This window comes from Phaethon aethereus, assembly GCF_964289735.1.
Source record: "Phaethon aethereus genome assembly, chromosome: 1".
NCBI lineage: Eukaryota > Metazoa > Chordata > Aves > Phaethontiformes > Phaethontidae > Phaethon > Phaethon aethereus.
The window spans coordinates 152509236-152534286 of record NC_138575.1 but is presented as its reverse complement, the minus strand read 5'-3'; the positions used below and the strand labels follow the sequence as shown (position 1 = coordinate 152534286).

The following is a 25051-nucleotide window of genomic DNA, read 5'->3' as shown; positions in this document are numbered from 1 at the left end:
ACAAACCATTAAAACTGAGTAATTTCAGAACAGGGAATAACATTAACCCCACATTGCCGTTATTGTAGAACTTAATTAATTCTAAGGCAGTTAGAAATACATTTGGAGCCTACATACTTTCTACTGATACCCAGGAAACAAAAATCGAAGTTACAAGATGCTAGGACTGAGCACCCTGTTAAAATTTAAGAAATTCTAACATGCATGCCAACTACATCCTCTTCTATTGCCTTTGGAATTGAAGCATAAGAACAGAAACTAGTCTGCATCTTTATAATGTTAAAAGGATTATTTAGTTAAGTCCTCATGCCAAACAAAATATAACTATGGAGAAAAGGGATATAGGTTAGAGGTAGAGGGGCAGACTTCAGGCCTGAAAAGAGTGAAGCTGTCTATAGCAACATGTCCTATCGCAAGCTTAAAAGTGCTTTAAGTTCTAGAAAATATTAAACAGCAATGGAATAGAACTTATTTCAGATTACCTATGGGACATTTGAGCTTTTTCTTAACTAATCTCAATTTACCATAACAGCTGTTGCTGAAACTTTTGTTTTTAGAAAAGTAAAGTAATTTTTAGTTCCATCTTACTGAACAAAATAATATTGCTTTCAGCCTATTTAACTAATAGCTTTTCCAGAAAGGACAAACAGCACTATCCATTTTATTATATAGCTTTCCCTCCTCTCTCCTTCAACATTAAGTGGTCCATTCCACCTGTATTTGAAAAACAGTGTATAATCAAAGGTTAAAGCTGAAAGCACAGCCTAGAGCAAACTGCAGAAAAACATACGGCTCTAAGAACAAGCAGACAGATTTGGAAACAAAGATTTGAGTTTATTATGAGAGAATGGAAGCAAAGAGGGAGGATATACCAGTTTAAGCATCATGCATTATTTGGTTGGGGTTTTGTTTGTTTGGGTTGCATTTCACTGTTGTTTTGAGAGGGGGAGTTTGGGAGTAAAGATGTGAGAAACAAATTTGTTAATTGTTTATAAGAATTACCCATAAGCACATCCAATATCCATGCATCAGCTGTTTCTAAGAACAGTTTGATTGCTTTAGTAAATCAACCTATTTGTTAATATTCTCTAGGTTTGAGTTAACTAGTCAGCAGAATTTGAAGGGTGCTCTCAAAAAGCTCACTGTTCTTTTCATCAGAAAATACTTGATAAGTTTGTGGCACAATGTAGTCAGTCAGCGGGAACTTAAATCTTCAGCTCAGACCAGGCTACTACTCAGTCCCTGAGGAACACCAATTTTCCTACTCATGCAATTTGATATTCATCATTGCAAGAGAAGACAAGGGCAGAAGAGAAGTGTAATGTTTAGACATGCTCCTTGATCCTCACACACAACTGACACACTAAAATAATTCTGCTTTTTAAAAGTAGTTTTCCCATTAGCATCTTCCAGTAGATTAAGAGGAATATAAAGAAGAGTAGTAGAGTAAATGCAGAATCCAAATTACTAGTTCAAATTTAAGTCTTTTTTCAAAGACCTTGCCTCAAAGACTCTCCCTTTGTTTACAAGTTAACCATTTCAGGCATTTATATACTACGAGTGTAACTCAAACCTATTATCAGCACACAGTCTCATAATCCTTTTTGCTCACTTTTTTTAGATCTCAATAGCTCTTCTGCACCTGCATAAAGTAAATGCAGGATAAAATTCCTGAACAGCAAATTTCTAAGTTCATATTATGAAAATATCCATAGCCTGATATCATATATTTTTCTCAGAATCTTACGCAAAACTCACTCACCCTAGCTGATTTAAGAATTAGGAGTACATCTAGTACCATATTATCAATATGTCGGTATCCTGCAAATTAGCATGTGTTTTACTCAGATTAGTTAAGCAAGCATCTCAACTGGACTGAGTAAGTTTGTACCAAGTTCACCACAGAGGTTTAAGTGTGGAGTATTTAGTCTTACAGCCATTAAAGGTTACAGCAAAAAAAGAGCTTTCCTTAGAATTAGAGAATTTATGAAAGTGTATCTTAAAAAGTCTTCCAAAGTCAGTTGAGTAGATGGTAAAAGTGTGAGCTTCCTTGAAGCTGAGCAGTATGAAGCTAGATAGAAGACCCTGGCAACAGACAATGTTAAGTCCATCACATTCGACAGACAGCATTCCATAAGAATTATCATGCAGTCTCTTTCAGTAGCCTTTGTGCAAAGTAGCTGAGTAAGAATAAGCTGTCCACTCAAAGTGACAAAGGGGTTCAACAGCAAAGATTAAAATTACAACATGCATTTGCCCTCAGAACATTAAGACTTGAGCAAGATGTTCACTGGTTTAGTTCAGTCAGTTTCTACTCACTGTCCCCCTCCCCAGAAAGTTAACTTTTCTTATTCAATATTGCTGCAAACAGCTTAAATGTATCTTCACAGGCAGCCATGAAAACCAAGAGCCATGCATATGTACAACATGTTCTTAAAAGACTGTTGGTTTTGTGATAATAGAACTTTCTATTCATTGGAAAAAATCTACACAAAGCATTGTTACTATATGGAAGGAAAAAAATAAAAGAACAATACCATGCACAACAGTACTTTTCACTGGTGTATTATATTTCTGCTTTTGTTTCAACTGACATTAAGACCAGGTAGGCCTAAATATCTAGCTAGGCCCAATACTGAGCTTTTATTCTCATGCATATATCAGTGAATATCTTCCGCATGTAAGAGAAAAAGCACCAGAGTCTAAACCTTAATGCATGTAACTCATACAGTAACATATAATTGACATAATTTTGATTCAAGCTTGTAAAAGTACTTATAAAAGACTTGTGAGCTGTCCTGAGGAAAAAAAAAAAAAAGAACTTAAATAGTTCTGCACTTCCATGCAAAAGTACTATGAAGTTAAATTTCTTCTGAATGTTGCTCTAGCACAACTCAGAAGCCACTCCCCGAAAGACACTGCCCATGAGAAAACCTCAGGTTCTATTTGCATTGGGTAGGCTTGAAAATCTAATTTAGAAAGGACTTCTCTAAGTCATTTGCTATTAAGTCAGAGCTCAAAACAAAGCCACAAAAAAGCTTCACTGAAGACAACTATCAACTGTAAATAAATCACTAAGTATATAATTGTATCCTAGTTATCAGAAAAGTAGAAGTGCAGAACAGTCTGAAATACCAAAAAGACATATTTTGTTTGTTTTAAATACATCCCCTCCCCAATATAAAAATAAGGATCAATTTCAGGTAGCGGAAGTTCTTGCATGTATGCATTGTCACAGAATGCTTAATCACTTCACATTATGGACAACAAATGATGAAAATAAATTGAACTGTTATGCTCCATGCATAGGGATGCTTAAAAACACACAGAACAGTTGATTTTAGATCATATATATGCGGAACAGGAGTTCAGCGTTTAAATAAGAATGGCTTCTCTAGAAATCCAATTTTGGGAAAATGGTGTTTGGAATGACATTTTGACATTTTTAAACAGTGTAAGACACTAACATTAGAAGACTGCCTTGTGCAGACTAGAATAAAAATTTGCTTTTTAAAATTAAAATGCTGTTGAACTGTGTAAGTTGAGTATGCTTACAGCAAGCATACTTGCAAGAAGCACTGTTAATAACATCTTATAATGACATATAATCAAACTATAAGCTGTAACAGGTTACAAGTTTTGGTTACAGGTTCTGAATGTAAAAAAATTGCTTGCTCAGCAAAAGTTTTCTGACCAGCCAAGGTTGACTTCGTATTATACATGAAGTATATACAGATAAGCAGTAGCTAAGGAGTTGGCTTTCTCATTTCTGTGTGCTCCTTGTTTTTAAAAGTGCAGTAGTTAACATATTGATAATCGGGAAACTGAATTAAACATTTCCAGAGAGGCTAAATACATTCAAGCGTTTTACTGAGTAACCTGTCTTGAGATCTTCAATCATATTTCACTGAAGTACAAGACCACAAGCACTAGAGATGTATTCTCTAAAAATAACAAGAGACTTTAATTTCTTTTAAAAAAAGGAAGTTTTAGAGATCCAGTGTGCAGGTTCAGTAAAACTGTGATGAGGAAGTGCAATGCAGATATCCTAAGAAAATAACACAAACAGAAGCCAAAAGATTAAAAAGGGCCATCCATTGTGCTAGCTCATATTAACTAAGCGCTATAACCATTCTCCAGTAGGACAAATACAGTAGTCAGACACACACACCTTAACTACTCTTCTTCAGCATGCATGTTAATTACAGGGATTACAGAGCCAACTGTTTTGCCACAGTTGGGTTGCTGTCCATGCCCGCTAAAGTGTTTTTATCACACATTCAGTGCAGTATGTAAATACCTTTACTATCAGGTTGCAAGGAAGATGTGCTTGTCCAAAAGGCCATTGGATTAGATTTAAAAAGGCTAAAATTAAATCCTAAAAAAATAAATTGTTTGGATATAAGCGTTCACCTGTAATTTTAAAAGGTTAAAACAGAATTATCTATGTTCTGGAAGCATTCTGTAGTTGTATTTCACAGCAGGAAATTTCTTCTGTTAATTCTACACAAGCTTATTCAACCCATGTGAATAGATGGCAGCTATCATCTTCCACCACGTCACTTTATTATACTTCAGTTAACAAACAGACAGTATGTCTTCATAATTTTAAGACTATTAAGCAAATTAAAAACTATCATCTGATACAGTCTTGCACTGATGGGAAGCAGCACACAAAGCCTTCAAAGAGAAGTACTCTACCAATAAAATGCTAGTAAATCCCATTCTTCTCAAAGACACATCAGCACATTATAGTGGTCATGACACAGCCACTTCTGCAAGCGTATCTTTTTCAGACAGTTGTAACTGAGAATGTAATCACGTGATGTCTTTTCAGGCTAAGAGGCTAACATCTGGTGTTATTTAAGCTGCAATTTCACGTGTGTAGAAGCCAGTCACTAAGACTTTAAGCAGATGTATAGAGAGCAGTTTTAGAATACCCATCCGTTCAATCGTGGGGATAATTCAAATTTTATCTGAAACATACATTTGCTGTTCCCACACTTTACCACTCAAGAGCAAAGGCCCAGGTACATACACTACCAATACAGCTACCTATTTCAGTCTCAAAAAGTGAATCCACCGCTCCTTCTTTAAGCGCTTAAGCCTGAGATTCAGGTACAGCACTTCAAAGTAACAGCTCCTACCTGAAATCCCCTTTCTCACTAATCAACAAAACCCCATCCTGCACCACACGCTTTCATTTTTATATGAAAATAATTATGACCTAAAATTCACTCCATTAGTGGAAACTCTTGAGAACTTGTGAAGCTGTGGGTACCCACGTTAGAACTGAAAGAAACTACACATTGAGACAACAGTAACGAATAGCATAGAGACGACTGCTTAATAAGTTGCATAGTTGAATAAATTACCAGCTCAATTGACACTCACCTTTTTCCAGAATTCTAAATGAGAAGTTAGAAGGTCCATCTTGTGCTGAAGTAGGCAAGTTGTCTACCTTGCTGTCTAGAGGCTTCTGAGGAGCACTAGAGCTTTTTGGTGGGTCAGAGACTTCCAGTTCTTTCTGCGCTGTGTTCTGAGACATTGGAACATGGTCTTCACTCTTTCTTGGAGGATTAAAGCTGAAGCCAAAGAGAGAACCAGTAGCTGAAGTATTTCCGAATGTGAATGTCTTTGACTTTTCATTACTGAAAATGCTCTTGACAGATTCAGATCCAAATACAAACTTGGGAGGAGAAACTACTGTTTTTGTTGGTGTGTCAGAAGTGCTTGACACCTCCGCAATCTCTACAGTTACATCAGAAGTATCATCAGCATGGCTGAGGTCAGTTCTTTCTCTGGTAGTTTCTTCTAGGACAGCTACAGCGTTTTTACCACACGGAGATTCCTTCGGTGTATTGGCACGAGAAGAAAGAGGTGTTATCAGTGTCTCTCTCTCTTGGGCATGCTTTGCTTCATCAAAAATTTGCTTAAATGAGTCTGCAACATCTTGCAGCTTGAATCGCACAGCTAGAAGTTCTACTTTCCTTTCCCCATCTGCAAAGTCACATGCAGTCCATACCCATGCTCTATCAGATCCCTTCATTTGTTGCATATTCATATCTGGTGTTATTCTATGATTGGCACAGAGTTTTAGTACCTGGTCCCTTCTCATTACTATACGCACTTGTTTGTTGTCATAGTTCTGTAATATCTTGATATCCCCAATACCTCTCTCCTTCCACTGATTAGCATCTTTGTCATATCTGTAGAGCTTAGCTCTGTGACTAAAGATGACTTGCTCATTTTCCTCACCACTGGTCACTTCCACAAGGTCAGGCAGAGGTACCACAGGTTCGAAGTATTGCCCATCTCTCTCTTCCTCTTGAGTAACGTCAGAATCTTCATCTGTGCCTACCGATGTTCTACTCTGGTTCTGTTTGGCAGGAGATTTGGATGGGCTCAAGGCAGATTTAAAGCTGAAACTAAAACCTGTGGTAGACTCTCCAAATCTAAACAGATTTTTCCTTACAGGGCTACTTGCAAGAGGCGATGCATATACAGAACTACTCACACTATCATCCAACGCTTCTTCACGCAAATCATAGTTATCCCATTCCAGAGTAGGCCCAGTACTTTCAGCATGTAGCTTTATAACCACATCAGAAGCACTGCTGGCACAAACAGAGTTTACATTTTCCTCTTCTGACAGTTTAGTTTTATCATCTGTCAGAAAAGTTTTGAGATCTTTTAAGTCACACTTCATTTCTTCTGCTTTCTGTATAAGTTGAGCTGTCCTACCTGTATCAACAAGTTTATGGGGTGTCTGCAGTGGTATATCTAGTAGTAGCCTTTGACATTCTTCAAACTTCTGTTTGAACTCCTCAGCCTGCTCTGGTGTCTTGAATTTTGCTGCCAGATGTTCCAACTTTGCATCACCATCAGAGAAGTCACTGGCCATCCACATCCATGCTTTGTCTGAGCCAGACAGCTGTTTCAAGTTCATCGTTGTTGTTATCCAGTGATTTGCACACACCTTCAGTACCTGCTCACGCCGCATTAATATCCTTACTTTGCCATTAACTTCGTTTTTAAGAATCTTCAGGTTGCCCACCCCACGTTCTTTCCACTGGCTTGTTTCTGGATCAAACCTGAACAGCTTTACTCTTTGGGAGTATAACACTTTCTCATCTTCCTCTCCTGTAAATGGTTCTACTTTTTCAGGCATCTGAACTATAGGTTCAAAATGGATATCATCACTGTCTTCCGTCTTATAAACATCATCATCCTTCTCACCAAGGTCAGCAGATGCGTTTGCTTTGTGATCCATTTTAGAATCTTGCGAAGAAAACAGCTTTTCACCTGCACCTGAAAAGCCTTTAAAGTTAGGGTCTTGTTTGCCAAACTGAAAGCCTTCCCCTGGAGTACTTTTTGCAAGCTCAGCAAAAGTACAAGTGCTACTATTTTGCCCAAAAACAAAGTCACCTTTCTCCTTGTTTGCCGTTTCTTGAAATTGGAATGTAATTCCGCTATCTGAAGGAGGTTCTTTTTTGTCTTTTTCATCAATGCTTTTTAAGAAGCCAGTTGTACACTCTTTGGATGGCTCATCTTTCTTAGTGGTATTTTTACTGGACTCCTGTATCCCAAATTTAAATCCACCTTCAGGCACTGGCATTGAAAAGCTAAATCCTTCCTTTGCAGACTTAGCTTCAGTATCAGAAGGAATCTGAAATGTAAATGATGGTGTCTTGCCTTGCTCACCATGACCAAACTTAAAGCCCTTTTCTAAGAAATCGCACTTAAAGCCTGTTCCCAACTGTCCTCCAGCAGGTTCAGGTAATTTGCTTTTCAAGCCAAAAGCAGGAGTTGATGAAGCATCACCAACAGGCTTACCAGATGGATTTGGTGTTTTGCAGGCTATGCAGGCTGGTGAAGAACCTTCATTCCTCACAAGACAAGTACTGCAATCCCACTGCCCTTCCTTTTTTGTAAAAAGGCCTTCAAATCCATTATTCTGTGGCTTACTTGCTTCAGCAACAGAACCAAACCTGGGAGCAGGGGATGCCTGAACAGTAGGCATAGGCACATTTGATTGACTTTGTGAGTTAGGATTCTGACAAGAACGACAGTTCACATCTTTTGCTTCATTTTGGACTAAGCATATAGAGCAGTCCCACTGACCTTCTTTTTTAGAAAAAGCAGCTCCCAAGTCATTTTGAATAGCCTTTGGCGCAACTGTTTGGCCAAATTTCAAGGTAGCTTGTTGGCCAGATACTGCTGTATTAGTTTTGTTTGGATTCTGGCAGGCAATACACTTGGAGGCAGCGGGTTCATTTCTTACTAAGCAGACACTACAGTCCCATTGACCTTCCTTTTTAGCAAAAGCAGATCCAAATTTGTCCTGCACAGTGTTACCAGTATCTTTGAAATTTCCAGCAGAGTCAGTTAATGGGGTGCCGTGTGTTTCACACATATCTGGATTTGGACTTTGACATGAAACACAATTCTTTGCAGTTGCTTCATTTGAAACTAAACATACTTTACACTCCCATTGATCCTTCTTCAAGAGATGCTGCCCAAACCCACCAGAAGAATAGGTTTGTGGGGCTTCCTTTCCAAATGAAAAAGTGGTAGGGCCAGACGCAGTTGATGTGGCTGTAAGGCTGCCTTTGCTATCAGATTCATGGCTTGCCCCCTCTTTTGGGAACTGAAAGCCAAAGTTTGGGGTCCCAGAAATAGATCTGCTAGGCTCCTTGATGTCCTGATTTGTTGCTTCTCTTACAGTCCCACTACTCTGAGTCACAGGTGTGTCAACATTTGATCCTAAGGTTTTTAAAATATTCTGTGACTCCTCAAACTTACTTTTAAAAAGCATTGCTTCCTCAGGTGTTTTAAATCTAATTGCAAGCTGTTCTGGTTTTGGCAACTCATCTGCATAATCTAAAGCGTGCCATACAAATGACTTATCTGATCCAGCATTTGGAGTTAATTTCATATCAGTATTTATGTAGTGATTTGCACAGATTTTCAGCACTTGGTCCCGTCTCATTAAGAGACGAAATTTGCCAGATACTTTATGTTTCAGTATTTTCACATTTCCAATACCCCTTTCTTTCCATTCTTTAGATTCTGCATCAAAACGAAAGAGCTTGGCTCTGTTGCAGAAGAATTCTTCTTCATCTTCCTCACCTGTCTTTACTTCAATCTTGTCAGGGAGTGGCACCACAGGATCAAAATGAGGACCATCATCATCCTCATCTCCACCATGGGTGCTTCCTCCCTCTGTTTCATGACTTCTATTGGCCAAATCTGAATTTGAAGTCATAAATACAAGCTTGCTTGGTTCTTGGACGCTAAACATATCACTCTTCTCAAAACCCAGGTTTTTGTGTGCATTTTGTCCCATGCTTTCTCTAAAAGAGATGCTTGGAATATGTTTATTGGCGAAATTGAAGGCATTTCTTTGACTATTTGTGGGATCGTTAACTGTTTTTTGTTCAATGTATCTATCATCCTGTAAAGATTTATCAGATGTCAGAAGACCCAAGAGGCTTTCGCTGCTATTAAAAGCTGCATTAGCAGGCTGCGTTGCAACTTGAAGAGAAGAAAAGGTGAAGTCTCCATCATTAGACTTGAAGTTAGTGTTGAATTTAAAAGTTGTTGGTTGACTTGACTGTGCTGGTGTTGGCAGAGATGTTTTTGATCCTTCTGCTGTTCCTGGCTGTCCAAATTTAGATTTTGGAAATTCTATCACTTTTGACTCTGCAGGCTTTAACGTTGGTGGCATAACAGATGGCTTTGTGAAATAGCCTGGTTCAGGCAATGGTGGATTTGTGCTTGCCTGTGGAACACTGTAATTGTAGTAATCATCGCCCCCATGAGGAGAAATGAGCCCAGTAGCTGGAGAATCAAAACGCAAAGGTGCGCCGTATATTTCTTGGGAAAACATACATGCAGAAGTGTTTTGCAGAGGTGGTGTATGCATCGGTTGTTGATAAGCATATATATGTTGCTGAGGTGTAAGTCTGTTCATGCCATAGACAGGAGCCTAAAGAAAAAGCAGAAAAGAATGGCTTTGCTTATTATGGTAACACAGAGGACAAAGTCTTACTGTGCTGAAGCCCACATAACATATGCTTAAAAGCGTGGCATATTTTCATATGCATTTAAGTCTAAACTAATTTTAAGTTAGTTTGAACTGATTAGTTTAAATCCTGAAGGTCATCTGAAAACAAGCATTGAAAAAAGGGCACAAAATGGATGGGTTGTTTTTTTATGAAAACACAAAAACCCAACCCCCAAAAAAAGCATTCTCTTTTGCCAGCCATTGGTGGGGGGGGGGGGGTCATAAATTAAGTGCTATCACACATACCCTATAGGGTACATATGCTAGTATATTAGAGACATATTTTGCTGTCTTTTCCTTCCAAATCCCCAAAATTAGGCAGAAAGATAAGTTATCAGTTTGTCCCTAGCAGTCCAAGTTTACCGAATACTACGTAAGGAACTGCAATTACTACATATAGAATCAAAGCAGGCATTTTCATTGGAAGTAGCTTAAGCAGATAAATTTGTTCTCACCTTCGTTGGGGTTACATTGGTTGCAGCAGTTCTGAGAAGATACTGAGAGTTATAGGCAGGTGATTGGCTGTAGTAAACAGATGGGCCAGTAGTAGCAACTAAAAAGGAACAGCAGGAAAACAGTTTATACTTGATTTTTTTGGTTGGTGCTTTTAATGGACTCTCCCCAGCAATCAGTTTTTGATTGTGAATCATTAAAACATTTCTGCAATATTTTCAACAGTCTTACTTGGTTTAGCTAAGCGTTTAGATAAAGATTCAGCAGTAACTTACCTGTTAATGGGGCTTCATGAAGATTTTGTGCTCTCTGATAGCCCTCTGACATTGTATCTGTTCCATAGCTTTCAGCAGGCCACCGATGAGATGACACATTTGCGTTGGAATTGTTAAGTTTCATTTCTTGCATTTCGTTCTGTCAAGACAGTGTGCCAGTCAAGAGTATAAGTATATATTACATAGGCATTTGTAGAAGAAAACATAAGGAATGGTTCTTATCCTTTTGCTACTTAAAAGCATGTTCAAGCTTGGAAAACAAAAATAAAGAGGTACCCGCCAGAATTATCCAAGCTCTGCCTATGCAGTACAAAGTACTAAGATTGTATTCTAAAGCTAGAAATAAAAAAACCCACCAAAACAGAGTTTTGGATGAAAATGAAGCTGAAGAAAGTGGAACTCTTTCTGCATACAGTCCTTAGAAGGGTTGCCTTTGTACCCCTGCCCAAGTCCCAAATAAGAATTTTTAAGCAAAAAGATTTATTCTGGCACTCATTTTAGGCAGTTGTTTGTAGAAGAGAATTCCACTGAGTTTAGCAGTAGTCTAGAACTGTAAGCCAGCCCATGCTATTATCATTAAGTCCTTACCATAACTAAAAGGCCAACTGAATTCACCGAATATGGTGACAAATTTGTTTACCTTTAAAGCTTCCACTTGCTGACAGATCATTTGCAGTATAGTTCTGTGATCTTCTGCCCACTGAGGAGGAGTTTTAGGAGAAAACTAGAAAAAAGTTAATTGAATCTTATAAATCTTTATTCAAACATAACAATTCCCTGAAATAATAGCTCGCTAATATACCTTATAGCTCTTAGTTGGTGAAAGAGAGAACTTAGTTGGTGATGGAGTGGAATGTTTCATCTCTGAATCTGCAGGTCGTGACAGACCATTTCTGAAGGCAGGACTTCCTTCTTCACCATTCTCACCAAGTTCCTGGATCACTGTATCTAGCATTTCCCTCACAGTTTCAATAGACACTGGCAGCTAGAAAGTTATTTGAAACATGAGTCACAACTGCAGTTCTCCCTCAGAGCAAGACAGACTACATTCAGAATTCTGGCTGAACAATTCACAAAGCTTTTGTTACACAAACACTATTTTTTCAGTGAAGTTCTAAATCTGTTAAGATTAATGTAAGAAAACAATTCACACCAACATTAACTCTGTTTTTTCAAACTATCAACCTCTATAAAAAGATAGCGGCAAAAGCTATTTGTTTACATTAAAGCGTTCATCCACAGAGCAGTCAGAATATTGCATTATCTGGTAGGTTACAGAAGTTACTGAGAGTTTAATCAATCCACTGGTGTTAAGCAGGTTATTTGTCTTGAGCGAAGAAGTAAGTTTAACTTGCTTTAATGCAAAGCCTGCTCTAAAAAAAGCTAACATAAATGCAAGCGGTTTCATTTTTAAACAGTAACCAAAGCCACTGCATCTCCTGAAACAAATTTTTAAAGTTAAAATTACTTACCTTCTCAGTTACTGTCATATCTAAGGAGCTTTCCTCAATGATCTTCATTAGATAATGCTTGCTTTTAAGAAGATAGGTTTTGTGTTCTTCTTGTTCTTCTGGCAGCATGGCATCATTTACAATCTCTTCTGCCTTTCTTTGGAAGATCTGAAGAACAGGATAGAGATTAATCATGATCAGTCAGAAGGCAAATGAATAAAGCAAAGCATTTTGGGGTAATGCAATTTATAAGCTTACCATGGCGAGATTCCAGTATGAAACCACATTCTTAATAGATTCAAACGCTAATAAAGCATCATCAGTTTTGCCATCAACTGCATCCAACATCGCAAATGCTATACGTGCCTCTTCTTCATACGCTGCTACCTGGAAGACCTACAAAGAAAGTGAAAGACAACTCGTACCTAACAGCGGAAATGAAACAAGCCATTATTATTTTCCCTATTATACAGGGAAAATACTTTTTACAGAAAGTTGGTACTAAGGGTGTTCAGTGCCTTCCAATCATATACACAGTTTTTAAAGGTAAGAATGAAGTTGTAAGGAGAGATTTCCCCCCGCCCCCCTTTATCAGACACTGATACTACTAAATCTCATCATTAACAGTTTTATAGTAATAACATGAGTTGTACAATGCAGAGAAGAATCCCACAACCATTTAAGTTTCTTACATAGACTCTCTCTTACTTCAACCTTGGCTTAATCAATCTGTACCTGAATGTCTACGCTATGGAAGTGTTTGAAGAGAGGATCAGTAGGTTCAGGAATACTCCTCCTCTTTTTGATAGTTTCCAGCATAGGCAAAACTTTCTTCCAGTAGTAGACACTTCGTCCAATGTATTCCTTCTGGTCATAGAAGGAGTTAAGGCTAATGCCCTGGTGAAGAAAAGGGAATAGAAGTACATGTGATTTCAATAAATTTAAGTCAAAATGCTATTCATAAATATCCTTCTCCTGGTTTTCTTGAAAAGGTCCAAGTGTTTCTCTGACACATGAGATCAACCTCAGGGGGTTTATCTCAAGAGCTATGTAAAGTAACATACATGTAGAAAACAACACTACAGTTTAAGACAGAGTACTTTATAGGGTGACTAGAGCAACTATATTCACCTGACAAAACAAACAACAGTTCTCAATAATACATTCTCATCTTCCTTTTTTTTTTTCTGGTTTTTTGTTTGGAAGATAAGAGAAACATCTTGGCTTATACATATTTAAAAATAATCTCATCTTACTGTTTTTTGTAGGCTTTTTGCCCAGTGTATAATTAAGGCAGGTTGAACGCCATGCTTCTCCAGTGTTCGCAGAGTACTTATTCCATGCTGTACGATAAGCCTCAGTTTTGCTGCTGTTCCTGGTCTGAATATCAGAAGAAACATTCCTTGATTAGTATTCTCTATTTTCATCTCTTCACATGCCATTTGCTTGACGAATATAGCCTGCAGTTTTAGTCCTAACCTGCCTCTAGTTTAGAAATGCATTGTTAGAAATGAAAATTCCATTTTTAGTAATCTGTCAAGTGTATCAAGTCCCTGCTACAAAGCTTCAATGTCCAAAATATGTCAAAGAAGAAATTTATTTTTACAAAAATATACTGAGACCAAACCAAACTGTTGTAGCAGAAGCTGCCTAAAGGCTTGGTCAAATATTTCCAAACTAAAAAAGCCTTACGTTGTTTTTCTCTGAATAAGAGTACGAACGGCATCCCACCAGGATCTTTGCTTTTCGGTATAGAGCTGTTTGCACACTGGCAATGGTAAGAATTGAGGCTGATGTGCACCGTAGTGAGAATTAAACTTCTCTTGCAATTGCAAGTTGCTAGTGAATACCACCCCAAGTAGAAATACCTGTTTTTGTAAAAATAAATAAATAAATGGTATTAAATACTAAAAAACTTAAATTGTATAGTACATCTAAGAACTTAGAAAGTTTACTTACTTCAAGGTCCAACAGGCAAATGGATTCAGGAGCATCTGTCTCAAGTCTTGATGTTTCTTGAGGCAAGTGAAAAAGCTGTTTTAACCACTTGCGCATTGGGGGTAAGACTGACATAGAGTTCCACTGCAAGCCAAGCCACACAAGGTGCTGGAGACTGCCATTGTGCATTCGAACAGCACCTATGTAAAGACAAAGTTGGATGCAGATGTCAACTTCCTACAAGTGAGCAAGACTTTTATCTGATCAAACCTGGGTTTCACATTACACTCTGTCAGAGCAGCCAAAGATAGCTTGCAGACCTATGAGTATCAAGATTCCACCTTTCACTTATGAAAGATTACAAACTTCAAATTAGCCAAACATATCAAGTAGACAGTTCATCTGAGTGCTCAAGCCATCAACCCCTTAAGCTTCTGAAAGGGTGACTCAGACTTCCTTTCACTTCCACCCTCGCCATAGTCAGTGCAATAGGCAACTATTTTTAGCAAACCTATTGACTTCTCCAGAATCTTTAAGGAATTATTCAAGAAGTACTTCTTTACTTTGCAATGAAATCTAAGCCTTGCCTAGGACATCTGGGCAACTTTGGACAGCTATAACAGGTATCTGTCTTCTATTGCAGTATGAAGTATTGGAAGAGCTTCTGGTACAGAAAGTTGTGCTGAGTTTCAGAAAGTAACAGCTCTTACCAATATCATATTTGGGAAGTTCCACTTGTGTTGGTGCTTGTGTACTGACATTTCCAATATCATCTGTGCCAATAAAAGATCTCTCTCTAGAAGCTCCGCTCTCAAACAGGCTATCAAACAATGTAAATGAACCACTCTTGTTTGCAAAAGATTCCACAATCTCTTTAAAGAAGTCTTGCTTGCCATGGCTTAAGTTCAGCAGCATATGACCTAGAAAACAAAAATATCACTTCACATAAATAAAGCAGTGAACAAAAAGAAAAGTAATATTTGATACACTGGACTGCTCTTGCTACTGAAGGCTAGGCAGGAGTCAGGACTTCCCCTTAGGACACCTACACACTGTTATGTCCTCCCTGTAATTAGGTAAGTTTTTCAGCACATAGGCTTTCCAAGCTTTTAGTGACAACAATCACAAGGCATTTGTAAATCCAGTTCTTCAGGAAAGCAAAACCAACTTCTTACTTGCATGTCCAAAGAAGGGCAATGAAGCAGCTGGAGAAGGGTCTAGAGCACAAGACTTATGAGGAGCAGCTGAGGGAACTAGGGTTGTTTAGTCTGGAGAAGAGGAGGCTCAGGGGAGACCTCATCGCTCTCTACAACTACCTGAAAGGAGGTTTTAGTGAGGTGGGTGTTGGTCTCTTTTATCCAAGTAGTAAGAGGTGATGGGACAAGAAGAAACGGCCTCAAGTTGCACCAGGGGAAGTTTAGATCGGATATTAGGAAAACTTTCTTCACCAAAAGGGTTGTCAGGCATTGGAACAGGCTGGCCAGGAAGTGGTTGAGTCACCATTCCTAGAGGTATTTAAAAGACACGTCGATGTGGCACTTAGGGACATGGTTTAGTGGTGGGCTTGGCAGTGCTAGGTTAATGGTTGGACTTGATCTTAAATGCCTTTTCCAATCAAAACAATTCACAATTACTACTATTCTAGGGGCACTGCACCTGTCCTTACAATAAGTAGTTATAATACAAGAAGTCATCTGTCTTATCAAAATCCATTATGAAACAATTGAACTCGATGTCTAATAAGCTTGTTTGTTTTCATCTCGGCCCTGCAAAAGTTTGTAGACTGAAAAACTGTCTATACTTATCAGTTCTGCTCTTTTGCTGCTAACAAGTAAGAGAATGGAAAGGACAGGGAAACAGTAACACTTTCTTTTCCTCTTGGATCTAACAATACTTGCAAAATAGTATCAGCAGTCAGAAGCCATTTCCAGTAGATTAAGAGACCTTAAAAGTTAAATTCTATCTTAATATAGTGGAGAGGGTGAAAAAAACCACACTTGAAAAAAAAAAGAGAACACATTCTACTAGTATGCTAAAGAGGAGAAAAAACACTTTAGGTGTCAGGATCAAACTCCTGTTTTGTTTTACATATGTAGTCAGAATCTAGAAGGTTTTATTGCATATTGAAGCATTAATATTACGTTTCAAGATCACTAATATGTTCTTTAACAAACCACTTAGCTCTTAAAAGTGACTATCCATAACACTAAGATGGAACTATGTAGCTATTTTTATTACCAGACTGGCTTTTTCGATCACAGGCCAACATTTCTAGCACATCTTGTCCAGTTTGGTCCCCCTTTATTAGTTTTGACTTTGGTTTAGGAACCTGGTGAAGTAAGGAGAAAATTGTTACAGCCTCTTCACAATAAGAGCAGATGATTTAAATTAGTTTTAAGAATTAGGAAACAAGCTTATTTTCAGTATTAGAAAACTATAGAAAAAAGAGACATAATTCATTCCGAAGGTACTATGTCACATATCCCCGGGCAGGGAACCCACCTAAAACCCTGAGGTAGGTAGTTATAGCTATTACAGGTAACATGAAGTGTACACAAGTGTACATTCCCATGTACCTGGAATGCAAGCAGTGGCATAAAGGACCATCAATTTCACTTCATAAGGCAAAGAACTAATCTTCATTTTTTCCATTCTGCTGTCTATGCAACAAGGATATGGGAACAATTCAGCTTATCCCCTTCCCTCCCTATACCAATAAGCCTAATACTTAACATATGTGTTCAGCTGTATTACAGTATATTTATTCCCTTTTCTGTAAGAAACAAACTCATTAGCCTTTAAGTCTTAACCTGTCAGGTTACTCTGACAAGGGAAACAGTTGAAGATACACTTTTACCCTATTCACATAATTTGAAACCTTTTCAAGAAATGTGAAAGAGCAGGATTTGGTGAGTGAGGAGGGAATCCTTCCTTAGGCCCACAAACACTAGTTCATCTCGGGAATATCGGAGTTCAACACATGTACACCAAGAACATTTCAAGAACTGCATCAACTAAAGGCATAAACTGAAAAATTACTTACCTGGAAACTTATCAGATAACACAATGCTGCTAGTTCACACACAGCTCTCCACTGTGCCTCATTGTGTTGGGCCATTTTCAGTAGCAAAGTTCCAGCATGCATGTATAGCTGTCCTTTCATTTCCACAAAGGTACGAGACAACTCGTCAGCCCCATTAACATATGGTTTCACTGACTGAAGTACACGATCAAAACTGAAATGTAGAGAAGACTCATTCTAAAGAGTCCTGGTAAAAGCTATAGCACATGGCTTTGGCTGATGTTATTTAACTGTGAATCAAGCAGCTTCATGAGTCAATGGTTAGTACTGTCTCTGTTGCTTAAACCCAAGTTGCACTATGAAGTACAATAATGGACTCAAACTCCCAAAGCTCTCAACTTAATTCAATGAAGTAAAACATATTTAATATTACCAAGATGTTTACGGTCTTTTCAGCACATCTTTGCACAGCTGCTTTCAAAACTATTCTCCCAAACCACACAGATAAACTTATTCACTACTGCAGATTTAAAGACATGCAGGAGACACAAGTCACTCCGCTCTTCCTCTTCCTTCATTTATCAGAAAGGCCCAAAAATCAGCTATACAGGCTCTTCAAAAATAGAAGGTACTGTAGAAATCTGAGTAGCTGTAGGCTAGTACACAACCCCCACTCAGGAGAGGCTTTCCAGAAAACAGTTAAAACATTCTTTCAATTACCTAACAAAACTATAATAGCTGTTAGATTTACCACGATCTGGAAGTGCTTCAGATGCAATTGCCTTTAAAGGCACTAATAAAATGGCAGCAGAAAACTCGAAAAGGTTTTGGTCAATGTTAGAGGAGAAAAAAGAAAACAAAACATACTTGGGCATTAAGTATTCCTCATCCATTGTCTATGTTGCTTCAAATACTCATTCAAGTTAACAGACCAAAGAATATTGTTTTACAAAAGACAACGTAACAGCCATTGCATAAATAAGAAACAGAGGTAAGTCAATAAAAGCCAGTAAGAAAGGCAAGATAACAGAAAGAAAGGAACACAGACCTTAATCAATACATTGACTACAAACTTTGTTTTGTACTACTCTAGGTGTGCCACAGATGATATGCCTTGAAGTCACCTGTCTCAGCTGACCTTGTAACATCATCAGTTTTCCCTGAAGGAGAGGGCTCTTCCTGCAAGTGCCTTCCTCCCTCCATACTATACACATAAGTTCCTAATTATTCCAGTATGTGTTGATCTAGAACAAAATGACCAGGACAAAGCTGATACACAAGAGTTAGTTTTGGTTTGGTTTTGTTTTGTTCACTGTTGGGTGTGTGGTTTTTTTTTTAATTGTCTGTCTGGGAAATCTGGATTAGTCAATTGGTGGAGAACAACATTCTCTTACTGAAGGGAAAGAAGGTACAAAGTTAATTGACCCAGGATATCAACGAGTCTTCTCCATGGCTGTGTGCTGACTATTCAAACAAGGCCTGCACCTCCGTCACAAGACAGCTTGGGCTTCAAACCCAGTAAGAACCATTCTTAGTGGCTAGTGTATGGGAGAGGAGATTCTCTCTACAAACAAGTTAAGCAGTGAAATCAAAGCTTGGTAGATGTTCTGTGACTCAGGGCGGGGAGGGAAGAACAATTCTTAGATTTTTTTTTTTTTCTTTACTACAGGAAAGTTGAAACAATACCTTTCAAGTGACTCTCTGCATTCCTGAACATCTCTAGAAGAAAGTGTCATTTTGACAAAGCTGGAATATGCCAGCAGATGATCTTTCTTGATAGTTCTCCAGTTATTTTTATCAGACTCCAAGTCTTGTAAAGTTTCCAGATATTCCTAAAGAAGAAAGTTCATCACAGGATAAGGAACAGTAATCCTTCCAAGAAGGCAAGGGCAGTACTTTTCCAAAACATATTAGTAGCATTTACTGCATAATCCAGTTTCACAGGTGTGACCTTAACATACTCTTCAGAAGCAAACTTCCAGAGAACTATTTGCCTGAGCAATTTTATCCCTAATGGGATTGTTGTATCTAGCTGAGCTTTGGAAGTGAGAAATTCAATAGCTCTAAGGCTGAATTTTGGGGAGAAAATTCCAATTAAAAAAAACACAGAAGTATTTTGTAATTCCACTGGCTTCAGTAGACTTGCATCTGAAGGAGTTAAATCACTTGAGAAATAGCTGTCAGGGTAATGACACTAAGAGAAATAGACCAGATAAAGAGGTATGGAAGACTATCACAGGATCAAAATATGATTAAACACCTCAAATGTCTCTACAACACAGGAACACCACTCCAAGCTTGACTGCAAAGGTATTTTCTTCTGTGCCTCCTGACAGTGGAGCACAGCATCTCTTAATCTATTATTTGAACGGTAGAGCGCAACTAGTCTGATGTTTATGTAGACATCATCTGGTCTTGCATAAAGTTCTGCTTGAATCAAGTCAAAAAGCTGGTTCCATCCATCTTCACCTTTACAGTCCAATAACTGTTCCTGTTAAACATGAAGGTAACATGTTAATATTTCATTTCCCACCTGAGTCTTTTCAGCAACTACAGTACCAGACAGTTTTCTTTCCTCCACTACATAGACTACATTACTCAGACTACACTACTCTTAATAGCTTCTGGGTATTACATAGCTTGATGAAATACTCACATATTTAAAAATGGAGCTAGCTATTATAGAAAAAAATCCTCAGAAGCATTTGCCTCTTACAACGGTAAGTAATGCTTGTCAAACCGTTTGGTTCAATGACGGCACACCCTGCCATAGACTATCTTGCTTAAAAAAAACCACAGGTATCTTAAGACATCAAGGTGGTTGCTACTTAGCTACACAAAGTTAACATACCTGTGCAAAAGTGAGACTGAAAGCATTTACACAGTATTTGAGAATCACAGAATTTCTCACATTCTGCGGACTTGATCATAATACAGATTTAAAAACAAAAAAAGCAACATAGAGCAAGAAAGCCTGAGTTCACAGGCCTGCCACCTTCCTGCCAGTCACACAACAGAAGGATCAAGTAGTGCCTATCTAGTCTTAACTTCTCAGATGTGATAACTAACAGTTTCTCAGCATTTTTTAAAAGGTTTAACCTTGAAACATTAAAAAGGGTATGAAAACCTGTAGCTGCAACTTTCTTGGAAGTTAAACAAAAAGGTTAGATTGTAAAGAAAGTAATATCTAATAGATTTAATATTAAAGATTCTAAACTAATTTAGTCAGGAGCAGTTTTGTGTGAGGTGACATGCAAAAAGCACACCAGTCAGATGCTGAAAGTTTCTTTAAGCCACAGAACAGAGGTAATTTGGAATTTACCTTCAACCTGTAAACAGCAGGACTCCCAGGGAAGAGCTTAGCAGCTCTCTCAACCCAATATTTTGCTCTTCCATCAGTAATGTCATTATTGCATAACAACTCTGCAATCTTCAATACAAGATCTTTCTGTGTTGGGTTCAACTCCACTGAACGCTAGTTTTCCCCATGCACATACAGGAGGAAAAAAAGGTAACTTGATCTTATGATCCATATAGAACAGGAAAGACCATATAGAACAGGAAAGAGTTATCCCCTCACAAACAGGCCCAGCTATTCAAATTAGTTAGAACTATCAATAGAGAATATATTGAGAAAAGCCTTTCTAAATGCCACCACTAGTTTACAGCACCCAGATACAACTGTGGAAATTCAGAAGAGCATAGGAGAAATAATGCAAAAGCTAGCTCCTCTGCATCTACAACTAGCTACTGCTATACACAGGCAGTAGGACTATAAGGACCTCTAGTCTAGCCAGATATGGATGCTTAAAAAAAAATAGTTAAGACACACTTCATGGAATTGTGCTGGCACCCAGATTTCCGAGCACATATGTCCCTCCCCAAAACCACAACAAAGACATTCTGATTGGGAATTTGACATTTATGTGCTTGCCTAATCAAAATTAGATTTGCCCCTCCCTTCTGCCCCTGCCCCCTCCCAAACCAACTAAACAAAACCCCACCAGGCCTACAGTTTTCTAGTAGCAACTCGATTCCTGTGTCATCACAGGAACGTAAATCACATTAAGGAATCCCACAACAGTCACAGATCCTTAGTCCAAAAGGCAATGTATGACACAGGAAGAAGCTAACAGCAGGTAGCAAATAGATCAAGTCCAGAACAAAAGGCAATCAACTTAAAATACATTACTGAAGCAAGTGATATCAAACGAAGAATCTCCTCTGCAGTGCTTCATATGCTTTCCATTGTCAAATGTTTATAACTAATACAGTTTTTCCAGGAACACATTTTCATCTATAGGTTTGAGAATGTCCAGCACAGAAGGATTTTAAAAGTCCATTTACAAATGAATAAAGCAGGACATTAGGGGTCAGTGTAGTACTTACCTTGTAACACCCAAAAGCTTTCTCTACATTATCCTCAGCTTCATAAATTTGTCCAAGAAACCTGTGTGCTTTGGGATCTCTCTCTTGTACATTGAGGTATGTAGATATATACCTATGGAGAGGGGAAAAAAGTCACTTATTGACCAGTATTTTTTCAACAATACTCCCCCCTTCCCACCCCACCAAGTTCTAATGATAACTTCATCTGCCATACAGGAAGTACAGATGTATTTTGTTCTAGATACCTTGTCTGGACCTTAAAATAAGAAGCAACACTGTTTTACATGTACAGATGCTACTTGCTTGCCAGCAAGTACTCAAGTATTTCTGTTTATCAAAAAAAGATTATTTTTATTAAAAATAAATTTTTAAAAATAAAAAATTTCCATTTTTTCACAGGAACAGTAAGAACTACATAATACAATGAGAAAAAAAAAATTAGCCATTTTAATCAGGTAAGTTTTTCAGTACCACATAACTAATCTGCTTTTAAGGTCTTCAATACCCACATTTACTGCTACCTGTAAAAAGCATACTACTGATCATGGTTTCTCTGGTGTGCTTCATGTTCATTCAGCTTCTCTTACACTTTAGACAACAGAAAAACAAACATATATCAATGCACGTTACCTTTTAGCAAGCTCATATTCTTTTATTTCAAAATACAGCTTAGCAAAGAGGAATCCTTTCATTGATTTCTGTAGGAGAAAAACACATGACAGATATACTTTAGACATAGGGTAGTTTTGAAATAATTCAATACGGTGACCCTTCTTTTCAGCAGTGCATAATACTTCTAAATTACTGAATTTGATAACTAGTTATGAACTCAAATCCACTCCTCATATTTAAGGGTTTGGTTTTGAAAGATGTAGGATTAAGAACAAAAAGAGTAAGAGTTTTTCCTACAATTGGCAAATGCTACTAGGCAAAATAGAGGTTACCACTGAAGCAAGCAACAAGCCCTAATACATGTGGCATTTCATAAACACTTCTGATTAAAAGACAGTGGAAGAATGGGGTCAACTATATTCAATCTATTTTGTTTCAGTGTAGCAAAGAAAAAAAAATAATCCTACAAACCAAGAGAGACCTGTCATTTAGGCCTGCTGTAGCAGTAGTCTCAGACACTACTGTTTAAACATACTTGAGGAAAAAGCAATTTCTACCTAAGTCATTGTCAGTTTGTCTAAGAAAAGTATTTATGCAGTAGTTTATTTCTGATATTGTCAGTTTGAGATCTCTTAACCATATACACTCTATAGGCAACAAGTGAAACGTCTCCAAAGGTATTTTTTGGGGGGTAAAACAAGGAAGCAACAAAGGCAAAACAAGAAGAAACACACAGAGAGCAGGCAGAGGGTGAGATGGCAAAAGCATGGACAGGAGGAAAAGAGTGAAAAGAATGAGCTAAAGAACTAAGTCACAAGCAAAAACCTGAAGGCAGAAGTAAACCAGAGAGAAATGTAAAGCTTGAGCTCCTAGTATTAGTTCAAAAGTAGATTTTGCTTGAGAACCAAAAAATACTGGAACTAGTTACATCTATGATTCCAAACAAGCTGTACATTTTGAAAACACTTGAATTATTAGTCTCCCTCCCTCTCCTACCCCAGTTATTAATATAAAATTTTAAGTGGTTTAGAATGAAACCAGGGTTCTTAAGGTAAACAAGTTTTCAGTCTGTATTTTTGAAGTGTGTTATAAAAAGGTAAAATACATCAAAGTGGAGTCACACTTGGCATCTCCTTTTAAACATGGATGAAAAGAAACCTCAGAATAAATGCTTTGCAGCCTTATAAGCACCCCCCTTAAAACCAACACAAGAAAACCAGTAACTATTTCCACCTCTGACTGTACTATACAATTAGTTGTAAGCATTACTTTAAAAAAAAAAAAAACAAAGCACTAAATATGCACCTGTTGGCCTTAAACACAACAGAAGGAGAGGAATTTTTCTTTTTTTAATTCACTAGGAATATCAAAACAATTAAAGAACATCTCTGATTCTGGCAGTGATGTACTTGACATTGTCTGGTCTAAACAGCACCCAAGTCAATTAAACAGTCACAGGACAATTTTGTGGCTGTTGGGAAAGGCACAAATGATGATGATGTACACAGGCCCTGCATAAAAGCCCTACTGCATAATGATGAACATGGATGCATTCACACTATACAACACACTCCTGAATATTCTATCTCCGCAATAAAAATCAATTCAGAGCAGCAGAACAGGATCTTTCAGAATTAAATAGCTCCCACGAATTGCATCAGACTGCTCACTGTGACCTGTACACCATTTTCCAGATATAATGGAAAGGTAACCAATCATGCAGAACTAAAATACAGTAGGAAAATTATTTTCTCCCACTTCTCCCTCTCTTAATACTTTTATTTCACAAAGCAGTGACACAGACGGGACTATTAATCACACAGCACATAAAAGAAAACTGAAAGTGTCTCACATGTTCCCTATTTGACTTCTTTATTTTTTTAAGAAAAGGAAACTCAGGAAACTTAGGAACTACTCTCTCACAAAACTGAAGAATTCTGTACTTATGCTTAGAGAGCGGTGGGCTCTTTAATGCTACACTAGGGCTTACCAGGTGTAAAAGGCAGGTGGCACAGCTCTGGTAAACCGCTGCTTCTGCACAGGGAAAGCACCTCCAGTAAGCGAAACCCCTTCCTCATAGCAGCTTCCCCTAACTCACTCGACTTAAAGAAACCCCGAGTAAATATGGGCTCGGAAATAGTCCCAGAGACACTATAAGTCCCTTTTCCTCTTCCCACCAGGGATCACGAAAGACAGAGCAGACCAAGACCTAGCACCGCCGCGCCCGACGCGGCGCGGAGACCCGTGGTACCGGCAGAAAGCAGTCCGGCAGCCCCCGGGCCTTTTCCGTGCGGGCAGGAGCAGCAGCCGGGCCTGCGCGGGAGGCGGCCACCCCTCAGAAAGCCAGGGAAGGCACGCCGCCTCCGCCCCACGCCAGCCGCCCCTCACGTCAGGGGCGGGAAGGGGCCCCACCGGACGGGTCGCACCGAGCCAGCGGCCGCGCTGCCTCCCAGTACCGGCGCAAGAGAAAAGGGCAAAGCCGCAGAAGATCCGCTGGCGGCCCCCGCCACCGGCAGCGCTCACCTCTCTGGGGGAAGGCGCGGCGGCCTGTACGGAGGCGACATACCGCTCCACTTCGGGCTTCGTGCGCCTCATCATGGCGCCGCGGACGGGGGCAGCGCCCGGCCTCCCTCCAGGTGGAACGTCTTCCCCACCGGCCTTCGCGCGGCGCCTGTGGAGGGAAGGGGAACGGGGAGGGGAAGGAGGAAGCAACGGAGGGACGCGGCAGCCGCCGCGCGTTACGCAAGTTCCCGCGCAACCGCGTCCGGCCGCGTCTCACCATCAACGGCTGCAGGGCACGGCTTTCTGCGCATGCGGTGGCCCCGCGCATGCGCCCGGGGCG

At 38.9% G+C, this 25051-nt stretch overlaps 1 protein-coding gene across 1 annotated transcript in view; it reads right to left on the bottom strand.

Annotated features, from left to right (window-relative positions):
- RGPD4 (RANBP2 like and GRIP domain containing 4) overlaps nucleotides 1–24807 on the bottom strand; it is a gene marked incomplete at its 5' end in the record, with an annotated part of 33861 nt that extends 9054 nt beyond the window's left edge. Inside the window, 21 exons of the mRNA XM_082014128.1 lie at nucleotides 4301–4378; nucleotides 5395–9991; nucleotides 10525–10622; nucleotides 10798–10936; nucleotides 11438–11521; nucleotides 11600–11782; nucleotides 12270–12416; nucleotides 12507–12644; nucleotides 12984–13145; nucleotides 13505–13628; nucleotides 13941–14116; nucleotides 14208–14386; nucleotides 14897–15106; nucleotides 16425–16515; nucleotides 17230–17422; nucleotides 18895–19040; nucleotides 19469–19699; nucleotides 20531–20683; nucleotides 21598–21709; nucleotides 22228–22295; nucleotides 24733–24807. Of these exons, the coding sequence (XP_081870254.1) occupies nucleotides 4301–4378; nucleotides 5395–9991; nucleotides 10525–10622; nucleotides 10798–10936; nucleotides 11438–11521; nucleotides 11600–11782; nucleotides 12270–12416; nucleotides 12507–12644; nucleotides 12984–13145; nucleotides 13505–13628; nucleotides 13941–14116; nucleotides 14208–14386; nucleotides 14897–15106; nucleotides 16425–16515; nucleotides 17230–17422; nucleotides 18895–19040; nucleotides 19469–19699; nucleotides 20531–20683; nucleotides 21598–21709; nucleotides 22228–22295; nucleotides 24733–24807 (7384 nt within the window). The remainder of the gene's footprint in view (nucleotides 1–4300; nucleotides 4379–5394; nucleotides 9992–10524; nucleotides 10623–10797; nucleotides 10937–11437; nucleotides 11522–11599; nucleotides 11783–12269; nucleotides 12417–12506; nucleotides 12645–12983; nucleotides 13146–13504; nucleotides 13629–13940; nucleotides 14117–14207; nucleotides 14387–14896; nucleotides 15107–16424; nucleotides 16516–17229; nucleotides 17423–18894; nucleotides 19041–19468; nucleotides 19700–20530; nucleotides 20684–21597; nucleotides 21710–22227; nucleotides 22296–24732) is intronic.
- Nucleotides 24808–25051: the final 244 nt, after the last annotated feature.